This window comes from Thermobia domestica, chromosome 9 (assembly GCF_964235325.1).
Source record: "Thermobia domestica chromosome 9, izTheDome1.hap1.1, whole genome shotgun sequence".
In the NCBI taxonomy this organism is placed as follows: domain Eukaryota; kingdom Metazoa; phylum Arthropoda; class Insecta; order Zygentoma; family Lepismatidae; genus Thermobia; species Thermobia domestica.
Window position 1 is genome coordinate 11418068 of NC_137462.1, and position 14384 is coordinate 11432451.

Here is a 14384-nt window from a genome sequence, read left to right on the forward strand (position 1 = left end):
TATGCGGGGCCCCTATTTACGCCCCTATTATGTGCGCATCCCTATCTACACGTACACGGTGAACGATCCGGAGACATAGATCATTCAGTCATTCATTATCCATAGTTGATCGGAACTAGGCTTCTGCTCGATGGAGAATGCTCGACGATCGTTGTACGGTGCAAGCCACAGCTTGGAAGAAAGGCCCAGTAAATCAATGCACTTAATGTGTTTATAATTTGTAACGCTTTTGATTTTGCACAGTCATACCCTCTGCAATAATATTGTTCATGATTTCAGAATGAAATGTCATGACAGAAAATGCTTTCTTATTGTATGGAGAAAAGGTGCTTTGCAATGATGCAATTAGAGAATCTAAATAAAGAAAGAATACAGAACACCTTAATTGTTCCTCCAAATTTTCTGGATAGTTAGATCGACGTTGTATTTGTCTGTACACTTTTCGCTGAACAGTCGTTTCGATGATTACTTAACTCAAAATATTTAATATAATTTAGAGCTTTCTGTGAACTTGTAATATGGTCCCAACTGCATCACGTAATCTTGAACAGAAAATATATATTAATTTCAACACCTTGAAAAATGGTAGCAACTAGCTTCGATTCGGAAGAATACTTCGCCATAATTTATAATGACGCAAGAAACTCAAATGTTGAAGTTGAGCAAACTACACTGAGAAAAAAAAAATGTAGGTGGCGTACTTAAAAAGATAAGTTGCATGCGTAATTCTTGTAGTTCTTGGAGATAACGTACAACAGACGTATAAATGAAAACGCATGTTTTATAATACTTTCTCTGTAAGTGTTCCATCTATACGTACCTTCCGTATGAAACAATATAGGCGCTGAGGATCTCACATACAAATGGACGTATATAAATATAGCTGACAAAGGTAACATAAGTATATGCATTTGATATACTGAAAACTGTTAGATGTCAGACATCCTGCAACGGTATGATGTAACATCTAATGGCAGTGCCTATGTAGCAAACGCATAACGTAAGCTCCGTACTCAATTCTGTAGTAAGCAAGAGGATACCGTATATTTGTACAATATACCACTGTCCGGAGAACGCATTTTTCTCAGTGTAAGATATGCACTCTGGGGTATTGCATTAACGCTACTAAAAAGTCAGAAAACTTCAATGCAATAGAAACAAAGTTCTCAGCAAGAAAATCGAACTGACATGCCTTGGAGTCCATCCACTTTCTCAAAGCAGGGAAAAATTAGCACCAATTTATCTCGAAGTGGATTTTCTCAATATGTATATTTGAATATAAAGATCTAGTAATGGCCATTTGCCCTTCTTACCTCCCTCTGCTGACACCCGTACCTAAGATATTCATGCCCCTCAAACTTCTGTGGCTGGCTGCGGGCCTGAGGTGTACACAGTGACGCAGCTAGGCTAGTTGCCGGTTGGGGCAAAAACTCGTCTTAGCGCCCCCCCCCCTTCGCTGACCAATCAAACCAAAACGCCCCCCGAATACACCTGATATTGGCATCACACAGTAGCCTAATTCTTCTATTCCATTTTTTTTCAAGTGCTAAATATTGGTTTCAAAATTGCAGTACATAATTTAATTTTTAGTACAAGATAAAACACCAAACTTATTGGTATTTGATTGCCAAATAATCTGAGAATATCATGCTTGACATATTCTTATAGTCTTATCATAATAACTGGAAATCACATGTTTTTGGAATTATATCGCGATGTGCATATATATAGAATGAATCAACAATCTGTTGCTTTAGAATAGAATATATAATTATGACAAACAGTCAAGCTGTTGTCTCGAGTATTATACTCGGACATTTTCCAAAGCTCTTAAATCGATGTAAGTTAAATGAAAACAACACAAGAAACGAACTAAAATTAAACCTTCCGGGCTCTTTTGGCTCAAAGGCTTTTACAATGTCCTCAAAAGATATAGCTTTGAAGCTAACTTATGCTCTATGGATATAATTCTAAGGTTGGTGAATCGTTATTGTGCTGTTAAGTCTCTGAGGTATTTTTTTATTATCTTTAGTTTGCTAAAATTCTTTTCCTTGTCTTATAGTGAAAATAAATATTTGCCCATTTTGCGCCCCTCAATCCGGCGTAGGGATGGGCACGAGTCGAGCTAAAACTCGACTCGACTCGAAACTCGAAGCGAATTCGAGTCGAGTTAAAGGTGGTTTTCTCGATTCGAGTTCCGAGCCGAGTTACCGTTTTGAGGTCGAGTTTCGAGTCGAGTCGAGTTTGAAAAATGGCTCGCTCGTTTAGCTCGTTTTAACTCGTTTTGAAATCATTGCCTGATTAGACTGGAAAGCGAAAGCTATGAGAAATGTAAGCAGTAATGTGGAATGTTTTTAGTGTTGCTCACGAGGTGAGATACTGCTCGCATCTCGCCTAGTCTCGATTAACAAGACGACAATGGATTTTTATAACGAGAGAGCCTCAAATGTCGTGAGCACTAATATAAGTATATATTGTAGTTCTCACCACCAAGGCTGAGACCTGCACGGTGAAAGTTTTGAGCCGAAACGGAAGCCCAACCCGTGTAGGAATGTTCAACTGAGCGAACAGCTCGAGCCGGCTTGGCTGAGATGAGGCACCGACTCGGCTCAGGTGAGCCGTCGTCTCGAGCCGGCTCGGTTGGGGTGAGCCATCAGCTCGGTTTGTATCAGCTTGTGTCGGTTTGAGTGGGTGAGCTTTTGGCTCCGCTCGAAACTCGAGTCAAATTCGAGTCGAGTTGAAGGAAAGTTTTCGAGCCGAGTTCTTGAGTTGAGCTCAAAGATGTCTGCTTCGAGTCGAGTCGATTTTCAATGAAAACTCTCTCGTGCCCATCTCTAATCTGGCGCCCAGGGCAAATTTAAAAGTTCTACGCTCAATCATTTCAGAGATCCATTACATTCACCAAATATAGGCTATATTGTTTTCCAATCTTTCTAAATAAATAAATAAATAAATATAATATAATATATATATAAAATAAGAAAGTCTCTCCTTCTGGGGGGGCGATTGTCCCCCTGGATCCACCCCAGGGAAAAGGCTTACATCACATTATATATTACGAGACAAAATTTCCGGAAATTTTACATTACTAGACTTGGCTCGTTTATATTCTGCTAATTTGTGGTTGGACGTAAACTGAATGGAAATTCGTTATTCTCCAGCTTTCACATTGAGGGGAGGAAATCAAACCATGGGTTTATAATATAAGAATTTTCTGCTTTAAGAGGCCCCATCACGTCGAAATTAAAATACCGCTAATTTTACAGTAATTATGTGATATCTTCAAATAGATTAAAGATAATCGAAAAGTGGAACAAGAGCTCGCTAGACAATATTATTTTACATGAGATACCGTTATCACAACTCACTTATCTGCTTTCGATTTCCAGCCATTTAGAAAAATCGGCATTTATTTTCGCATTTTTAGGTTACTATGCCGGTTATATATATATAGGGCCGGATTTAGGGGGTGCAATGGTGCACGTGCACCCTCCCTTCGTTGTAAATATACACTACCTAAAGTGAGAAGTTAGCAGTGAGTTTTGCAAAATCAACAGTTTCAGTCAATTTTCTGAAGGTTGAAGGAAAAGGATTCATCGAGAGCAGACATTTAGCATTTCCAGGGCAATTCCTCATTCACACCAAAGATGCCTAAATTCATTTAAAAAACTCAAATTTAATTCAAATATACTGGCAGTTATTTCGTCCACCCCCCTCAGAAAATCCTGGATCCGGCCCTGTATATATATTTACTAGCTGAAGTACTCAAAGTATATATGTAAACAAACTGAACAACGAAACAAAAAATATCGGTCATTTTTTTACTACTTTTACGTATCCCAGTCGTACGTATCCCCCTGAGCCCCCCTAGTTCGAATTTTGAAAAATAAAGCACCTCTGTCCCACAGCTGATGGGGGCTATACTTGGAAGTCAACGCCTGTGGGAGTATCACTATCCATCTCAGCGATCGCGAAAACTATGGATTTGACACAAATATCGGTCATTTTAGATTATTTTTACATGTCTCGGTAACCCTTGCTCTCCGCAGGTGACCCTTGGCCCGCATATAATGGTAGATGAATTTGAAAGTCATCGCTAATGAAAGTTTCACCATTTGTCTCAGTGACCGTGAAGACTATGGACTTTACATTAATATTGGTCATTTTGAACTATTGTTACATGTATCGGTAACCCCCCTGATAACTCCCAGCGCGCAGCCGAATAGGGTGAATTTCGAAATTAATGCGACGATTTAAACTATGAATTCGACACTAACATAGGTCATTTTCTACTACTTTTACATGTCCCGGTAAATGCCCCGCCCTGAGACCCCCTGGTTCGAATTTTGAAAAAAAAAAAATCTTCGTGTTGGTTTGGGGCATGGACCAAGGTCAGTCCCGCAACCAGCCACAGAGGTTTGAGGGGCCAAGAATATGTTAGGGGAGGGCAAGTCATTAAAAATTCTCTTACAAATAGCTCAATTGTGTTTTTTGTATTAATAATAGCATTTTGTATTAAGGTCTGGAGGGGCAACGAAAAGTTTAGGAGGGCCAGAACGCTCCTATCCCCTTCTGGTTGCGGGCCTGAACAAGGTACCAAAATTTGGTAACTCTCGGTCCACTCGTCTGGTCCCCAGGCCACACACGGGCAGATACACAAACTCATACATACATACATATATATATATGTGTGTGTGTGTGTGTGTGTGTGTGTGAGAGAGAGAGAGAGAGAGAGAGAGAGTAAATTTGATAGATATAACTCTGTTAGGAAACAAACCATACAAGGTACACAGAAGCAAATTTTTTACTGAATACCATAAATTAAACGTAGAGACCTACACAGTGTCCCAATACAGAAGAGAAGTACAAGATGGTGTGACGAAATTAAATAACACTGAGAAAATCTTGGTTACGAACTACCCAAGATAGATGGTTGTCAAAAAATATTGAAAAGGCCTTAATCCAGCAATGGATCGACAATTGTAGATAATGGTATGTACGAGTTTCAAATATAAATAACTCTCACCACTACACTCATATGATCCCAGTTATTCTAGATGTCTGAGCATTTTGAGATTAAGAAATGAACGCTTATACCTTGTTCTGAGAGATCATATGTTTAACCCTGTAGCTGTAAGAATTTCTATAAAAACAAAGATAGTTAAACTAAAATTTACTGTTCCTGGATATAACTGGATAAAATTTACTCTTATGTCTGGGTATAACAAACGGTTCTGCGAACTCGAAATATTTTAACAAGCAGTTCTAGCGAACCGGCTAAATACAGTAGCATCACTGCTACTAGGTGACTCGTAATAACGGTAAATCAAGGATGTTATAAAATAGCTATTTTATAACATCCTTGTGCAAAATAATATTGTCTAGCGCGCTCTTGTTCCACATTTCGATTTTATCTTTTATCTATTTGAATATATCACATAATTACTTAAAATTAGCGGTATTTTAATTTCGTAGTGATTAGACCTCCTAAGCGTTGTGGCGACAGATTCAGTTTAACTTAGTAAGTATAAACCATCTTTATTCTGATTGTCTTTAGATCATCTTGTGTTTCAGAGTACGTAGAATATATTCGTTCTCAAAGACACGAAGGGATTCTAAGGGGGGGGGAAACAAAAAAAAAATGGAAAACAACTTGTTCTCTTACAATGTAAATTGCTTTGAAGCTTTTCTTGTCCTTTTACTCCCTCCCCTTCAACCTCCTAACGCACCAACCCTCTGTTCCACCAGCGCCATACTTTTATTTCTCTCTCTCTCTCTCTCTCTCTCTTTTCCCTTTTGGGTTCCCTCGTTCTTCCGCTTTGGATCCGAAGCTTTGGAAACTGATTTGCATCTGTTGCATTTTGTATTAGATTGCAATTTAATTATCTGCATGGGAGAAAAACCAGGAAAAATGTACACGAGTTGATAAACATGAAGCTTTTTTTCTCTTTCTTTCTTAAAAAAAAGAAAAAGATGAGTAATATAAAAAGGAAGGCAAAAGTACGAACGGTGACGACTTCGACGTTCGTAAAAGTTATTAGAGAAACAAAAAAAAAACTTATGTGTTTGTGGAAGGAAACAGTTGTAAGTAGCTTCTGAAAAAGTAAGTGAAATAAGTGGATGGGTTATTTAAACGACTGATGGTATATGCCGTTATCCTTACTTGAGCTTTTCTATTTCAAGTGTGCCCTCGGAAAATATGTGAAACATACTTCGGCCCCACTCGTACTACTCTCTTACGAAGGAAATCTTCCCTTTGCTTTGCAGAAAGAAGTGAATGACCGATCCAACCAAATTACAGTTTATCACAATTGTTTGTTATGTTTGGTATGTGTGATTGATGCACAATAGTTGGAGGACCACTGTTAATTTATAACAGAACTGTATTTCCATAGGAGGTTCATCCACGGATACGCGAGTTGAATAATGATCGCATTCACATTCAATAGCAATTTAATTTATCACATATATATAGTAATTGGAATAACAGATATAAGTTAATTAACGAAATATATGATTGTAGATTAATAAAGTTAAACGAATATAAATTGAATCTATTGTTTCACTTGATCGATTGTTTTTGTTTCCTTATAATCGAAAACCAAAATAGACGTGATAAAAACACATTGTCTTGCACTATTGCACTTGAGTGCCAAATAATCATTTGTGCTGATTGTTCTTGATACGCAATTGTTTGATAGATTGTTTGTCTATGTTAAATGCTAATTTCACGCACACACAAACACTCGCGCACTGGCCATCTGTGCTCACTTCTGTGCCTCGCGACGAACCCTCTTCGCTCCGGCGAGGACACTTCTTCCCCCCTTCTCCCTTTCTTAACGGTTGTCTTTGGGGTGAAAGTTGGAAACTGAGACTGTTTACAAAAATGCATTCCAATGCCATCTTTGGGCCAAGAAAACACATTATTTGGGAAGGGAAATAAGAAAATACTAACATACTCCCCCCTCTTGGTCGGCTAACGACCAACAAACAATGAGACACTTTCACACAATAATTGTCACTGATGGGAAGAAACTGGGGAAGGTAATGGAACCAGTTTATTCACTGCACGTTTGTAGATTCCGCTTGCAGTTCGTACAGTAACAACTCTCACTAGCGAGTCTTTACCCAGATGCACTTCTTCAATTACACCTAAGCGCCATGACAAAGGAGGAATGTTTGCTTCCTTCAACAACACGACAGTACCCCGGGTTATATTGTTCCTTTGGAAATACCACTTGTTTCTCTGCTGGAGTCCGTTCAGGTATTCCTTCGACCACCGCTTCCAGATCACTTGAAAATATTTTTGAGTGAGCTGCCAACGGTCTAATCTGTTGTTAGGGAGGTCAGTTATGTCTGGCTCAGGGATAGAGGTGAGAGGTTGGCCTATTAGGAAATGACCGGGGTTTAATGTTTGTATCGCTTGGGTCGTCGTTCATTTTTGTTATAGGACGAGAGTTGAGACACGCCTCAATTTGCGCTAAGAGCGTACAAAGTTCTTCAAAGGTCAATGTCGCGCCCTTTGTAGTTCTGACGAGATGATGCTTCATAGATTTCACTCCTGCCTCCCACAATCCCCCGAAGTGCGGAGATTGCGCCGGGATGAAATGCCATTGTATACCTTCCGAAGATGTGAACTCCTCCACCCCTTTACGAAATGCGTCCTCTCGTAACATCTTGTATAGTTCTTTAAGCGCATTATTTGCACCCACAAATGTTTTGCCATTATCGCTGTAAATATTTCTACATTTACCTCTTCTTGCTATGAATCTCCGCATGGCTGCAAGGAAAGATTCGGTTGTGAGGTCACTGACCGCTTCCAAATGTATGGCTCTTGTAGACATACAAACAAATACCGCTATATAACATTTTTTGAGCGATTTGCTTCTGAAAGTTGGTTTGATGTTTATCGGCCCTGCATAATCGACTGCACAATTTAAAAACGCTGGTGCCGGCCGTACTCTATGAGATGGCAATTGTCCCATTTGTTGGGTTAGGGGTGATGCCTTGAGACGAACACATGTCACACAATGATAAATAATTTTCTTTGCTAATTGACGACACTTCGGGATCCAGTATCGTTGACGCACAGAGAATACTAATAATTGTAACCCAGCGTGAAGATGCCTTTTATGCTCATTTTCCAAAATCAGTGTTGCCAGATGCGAAATTGAAGGAATAATGGCTGGATGCTTTCCTTCATAGGGAAGGTTACTGTTTTCTAACCTTCCACCCACTCGTAGCACTTGGTTCTCATCCAGTAGAGGGCACAAATTTTTGAGAGGGCTACGTGCTGAGATTTGACGACCTGCACTAATGTCCTTGATTTCTTGCTTATACTCCCTTTGTTGCACTAATCTGATACACAGCTGTAGCGAATTGTTTAGTTCACTCGTTGATAGACTGCCTTTATTTCGCTCGTTTCCTCTTCTTGCATTGTGAATGAAACGGCGACAATAAGCTATCACTCGCACTAGCTTCGTTAGTCCTGAAAACCTGCTGATGACGTCATCCTGAGGCTCTTGTGTAGTCAAAGCTACCACTGTTTTTTCTCTTGTTTCGGGAACGTCTTGAATGTTGGATTTCTTTCTTGAAGAAGGCCATGTGTCCTTGGGCTGTGACAACCATGGAGGCCCCTCCCACCAGATCTTTCGGTCCTGAATGGAAGCAGGTTCGACACCACGAGAGATCATATCCGCAGGGTTGTCTGCTGATCTGCAGTGTTGCCAGTCGCTGATTTGAGTCATGTCCTGTATTTGGGCAACTCTGTTCGCAACAAATGGTTTCCATCTTGTGGGCGGTGATGATAACCAAGCAAGCACAATTTGTGAATCAGACCACAAATAAATGTTGTCTATCTTGAACTGTAGAACAGGTAGAATTTTATGAAGTAAAGTTGCGAGTACCAATGCTGCACACAATTCTAGACGGGCTAATGTGATTTTCTTTAGCGGTGCTACTCGTGATTTCGCACACAGCAATTGTGTTTTTGTTTGACCATTTTGATTCGTTGATCGTACGTAAATACATGCTCCATAAGCTGATTCACTGCTGTCCGCAAACCCACATAGTTTAATACTGACTGGCTCTCCTTCCACTGAAACGAAACGATCTACTTGAATATCTTTAATGAATGCTAATTGATGCTGCAAGTGTTGCCATCTTGCGTGAAGTTCTGGTGATAGTTCATCATCCCATGTGATTGGTTCTAACCACAATTTTTGCAGAAAACACTTGTATGTGATTACTACTGGGCTTATCAAAACTAGTGGATCAAAGATAGTCGCCACCACAGACGCCACCTGGCGCTTGGTAATGCTACTTGAATTTTCAATGATGTCTGATGGCCGATGTTTGATGAAAAATTTGTCCTTGCCTGGATGCCAGGATAGACCTAATGTGTTGACGCCCTCCACATCTTGAAACTGGACGGGAAATTCAATTTCTCGATTTTCTGGCGGAATGGCTTCCAACAAAGCTGCACTATTTGAACACCATTTGCGTAAGTTGAATCCTCCCCCTTGAAGCAAAGAAATGAGTTCTGCTTGTAGCCTTAAGGCCTCCTCTGTGCTGCTCGCACCACTTGCGAGATCGTCCATGAAAAAATCTTCTTTTAATATTTTCGATGCCTGAGGGAACAGATGTGATTTCTCTTCCGCCAGCTGTTGTAAGCATCTTGTAGCTAAAAATGATGACGAAGCCATGCCATAGGTTACGGTCTGAAGCTCGAATGTTCGAATTGGTTCTTCAGGTGATCTTCTCCATAGAATACGTTGCAATGATGTGTCATCGGGATGTACTCTAATGGCGCGATACATTTTCTCTACGTCAGCCGTAAACACTATAGGGTGGGCACGAAATCGCAATACAATGGAAAACAGATCTTGCTGCAACGTAGGCCCCACCATGAGAATATCGTTTAGTGACTTGCCACTTGTAGATTTGGCTGACGCATCGAACACCACGCGGACCTTCGTTGTGGTACTACTGGGTTTGAACACGGCGTGATGTGGTAGGTAAAAGGCTGTTCTTTTGTTTTCTTCTTCTTGAATTTCTTTCATGTGTCCCAATTGCTCATATTCCTCAAGAAAATTTACATATGATGTTTGTAGCTCGGGTTGACGCTGTAGTTTCCGCTCCAGTTGCTGTAGTCTAACTGTTGCTTGTTGCAATGAGTCACCAAGTACAGATCTGTCTTCACGCAGTGGCAAACGAACCACAAATTTGCCTGTCTCGTCTCGCACAAAATTTTTCTGGAAATGCGCTTCACATGCTGACTCTTCGGTGGTCCGAGGGTTGGTGAACACTTCTTCCAGCTCCCAAAAACGACGTAGTTGATCGTGAAGATTGTCTTCGGTTCTGGTGAAGAATGACGTCACTGGACTGTTTCTGTGGCATTCTGATGGTATGCTTCCTGCGATGACCCAACCCAGCTGTGTGTCTTGTAGCACCGGAAGCTCTTCTCCCAGCAACTTCCGTTCCGCTTTGAGTATCCTGAAGAATACTTCCGCACCCAACAACAAGTCGATCTTCCCTGGAACATTGAAAGTGGGATCCGCCAGTGCTATATTCTTCGGGATTTTCCAATTTTTGCAGTCCACTCTTTCCGCCGGTAAATTTCCAGTGATGCGTGGCAACACTGAACAACTGATGTTTGCCTGATATGACGTCACCATTGACTGTAGTGCGATGTCAACACAAAACCGTGCTTCTGACGCAGCATCGTTTATGCCTTGGATGGGCATGTGTCTTCTATGCTTCTTGAGACGCAGACGCTGGACCAATGTCTCCGAAATGAAGTGGCTCTGGGATGCGCTGTCCAGGAGGCCCCGACATGTAATCCACTGTCCATTGCTGTCCTTAACCTTCACCATGGCCGTGGAGAGTAACACCTGTGACGTATGCAACCCTTTAAGCGTGCAATATGAACCCTGAACATTATCTTGCTCCTCTTGGTCTCCATTGGGCGTGTTGCTGCTTCTGTTATTCTCTGCCTTTCTTCCCTCTGAAGAAGATGACTCGCTTGATTGTTTATTATAATGCAACAATGTATTGTGCTTCTTGCCGCATTTTTTGCACGAACTTGATTTGCATTCGCTTGCTCGATGATTTACCCGCAAACAGTTAATACAGAGATTATTCTTGCGAACGCACTCATTCTTTTGTTTGTCACTCGCTTTAATAAATGATTGGCATGCAAATATAGGATGAGCTTCCTTGCAAAACTGGCATGCACGAGAAACTGTGGACACATACGCCTTCGTATGATTGCCCTTAACACCCTTTGTTTGCGGTTGGTGTACTCTTGCCCCCTTTACTTCACTTGTGTTCGCAGTCATTGTTTCCAACCCTTGGCATCTTTTCTCCAAAAATGACAGGAATTCGTCAAGCGTGGGAAATGGTGTTTCAATTTTGCGTAGCTCCCATGCTTTTCTACTGCTACTGTCTAATCGTGACACAGAGTGTTGAATAAGAATTATGTCTAATAGCTGACCATCTGTTTTGAGCGCTTGTAATGCGTTCATGTTGCTTGCCGCGGTGTTTACAAATTCCCTGAGTTCTGCTGCGCTTTCTTTTTGCACCTGACGAATATTAAGGATCTCTTGAATGTACGATGCAGCTATTAACGGTTTATTTGAATACCTGTCTGACAGTAATTTCCATGCTACTGTGTAATTTGCTTCTGTGATGGGCAGATTTTGTACCAATTTTAGCGCTTCCCCTTTCAAAGATGATCTCAAATACTGCAGTTTTTGAATAGCGGCAATGTCTTTATTATTGTGTATGAGTGACCTGAATGTGTCTTCATAGGGAAGCCACTGTTTGTAATCCCCGTCAAAGTGAGGAATCTCAATCGCGGGCAACTTTATTTGTGTGTGTGTATTTGCTCTTGATGCGTCATGATCTGACGACTGATTCTTGTGTTCTTGTTTCGACAGAAGCGTTTGTAATTGTGCCTTTACACCGAAATACAAGTTTTCGATTTCTACCCCTGTGTTATCGATATCATCCTCTTGTTCGATTTCAATGGCATCTTGTATTTCTTGCAGTTTTAACCACACCCTGTCCAGATGCTCCACCCGTGCTTTAACGTCTTCTACATTTTGTTGGGCTTCATCAAATTCATTTATAAATGTCTGTATGCGCGAAATTTTCCCTTTGTACGCAGCGCGTTGGCGTAACAGGCGTTGTGTCTCACTCATTTCTAAATTTGATTTAAACAAGCAAGGAAAATACAGGACGAGCCAGATAAATACTTACTGACCTTTGGTTGTAAAGCTGCTGCCTGGATGCTGCTCTGCTGCTGCAATCCTGGACCTCTTCTCTCCGATCTGGGTTTGATGTGGCACCACCGCACTGTCACCGACGCGCGGGAAATGCTCTACCCGACGCTCATGTACGCCGCCATATTGTTTTTTCTAATGCACTGAATTTATTTGTTCACACAAAACTGTCCACACACTAACTAGTTCTCTCCACTCGCGTATCCGGCCCTGGTAGGACCAATGTTTGTTATGTTTGGTATGTGTGATTGATGCACAATAGTTGGAGGACCACTGTTAATTTATAACAGAACTGTATTTCCATAGGAGGTTCATCCACGGATACGCGAGTTGAATAATGATCGCATTCACATTCAATAGCAATTTAATTTATCACATATATATAGTAATTGGAATAACAGATATAAGTTAATTAACGAAATATATGATTGTAGATTAATAAAGTTAAACGAATATAAATTGAATCTATTGTTTCACTTGATCGATTGTTTTTGTTTCCTTATAATCGAAAACCAAAATAGACGTGATAAAAACACATTGTCTTGCACTATTGCACTTGAGTGCCAAATAATCATTTGTGCTGATTGTTCTTGATACGCAATTGTTTGATAGATTGTTTGTCTATGTTAAATGCTAATTTCACGCACACACAAACACTCGCGCACTGGCCATCTGTGCTCACTTCTGTGCCTCGCGACGAACCCTCTTCGCTCCGGCGAGGACACTTCTTCCCCCCTTCTCCCTTTCTTAACGGTTGTCTTTGGGGTGAAAGTTGGAAACTGAGACTGTTTACAAAAATGCATTCCAATGCCATCTTTGGGCCAAGAAAACACATTATTTGGGAAGGGAAATAAGAAAATACTAACAACAATATTTTAATTCATTTGCAAGTTTGCCGTGAAAATTTTACGGGGCCAACAAAAATTTAGGGGGGGCACCCCCTAGCTCCCCGTGGATAGAGGCCTGCTCTGCTATATTGCCAATTTGTCATTCAGTCATGTGGTCTTGGCGAGTGAAGATCGTAGACTACTCAGAATAGAGGTCGAGGACAGCACATAGCGAAGGACGTGAAATAATTCATTAGGGATACGCACGAGACGAGTGGAGACAGAATTTTCCTGACAAAATTCGAGTCGAGACACAGCTCTTCCAATAGAGAAGAATAAATTTTTCGAGTCGAGACATCACTTTTACAGCACATTTTCGAGACGAGACAGCCTCAAATCTTGTCTCGTGCGCATCCCTATAATTCATTGTGGCAATCCTGTCCACATCAAACTATTGAAAGATATCGGACACAGCAACGTATTCTTCCTCTTTCGGGGGAAGTACGAAAAACACACAGGAGCGTTAGCAGGGTCATACTTGAAATAGAAAGACTCTATAATAGAAATGGTTACTACGAAACCTAAAATAAACACTGAGATGTCGTAAATTTATTGAAGCAGGAAGTACGGCATCGGCAACAGTCTGATCAGCATTTAACGGATAATCCATCTGTGAGATTAATTCAATGTAAGTTTCAGTCACATGTTTAGCAAAATCCACGAGCAACTTGTTTTTTGAGACTTATACTAAGATTAAGGTGATCTGGTACCCCTAGCAACCTTGAAAGTTAGTCCATTTAAAAAGCATTGCAAAGTTTTTCACTATTTTCTTCTTTATTATTAAAGTTACAAACGTCAAAATTTGAACAAACCTAGAGGAGACACATATCTATGCCTTGTGTGTTTTAGATTTTGAAAAAAACACAGTAAAAAAGCTTCCATGTTTGATTTTAAAAACTTGGCAACGCAGATGTAACCCTCCCACTCAAATTTTGAGTTGGTGTCTCCTTTTGTTGAAATGTCTATTGACTCCTGTGTGAACCTCCGTGTCCGCGTTTAGCGGTCGTCTTTCTGCCTGTCCTTCGAGTCGTGGTTGCTTGAAATGTGAATATCGACGGATAATCACTTTATGAGTGACAGCAGGAGGGATAGCAGTACAAATGTCTGTGCCGTGAAAAGATAACGGAAAGCGAGATATTCCTGCCGACCGAGGAAAAATATCGCACGACTTTCGGCTTCAGAAACATAAGAAAAGAGAAGAAAGAAGTGCTAT

At 40.7% G+C, this 14384-nt stretch overlaps 1 protein-coding gene across 1 annotated transcript; it reads right to left on the reverse strand.

Moving 5' to 3' along the window:
• Positions 1-7361: 7361 nt before the first annotated feature.
• Positions 7362-12203, reverse strand: LOC145694307 (uncharacterized). The gene has a single exon (XM_081770396.1). It carries the CDS (start codon positions 12201-12203, stop codon positions 7362-7364), a length of 4842 nt encoding a protein of 1613 aa, XP_081626522.1.
• Positions 12204-14384: the final 2181 nt, after the last annotated feature.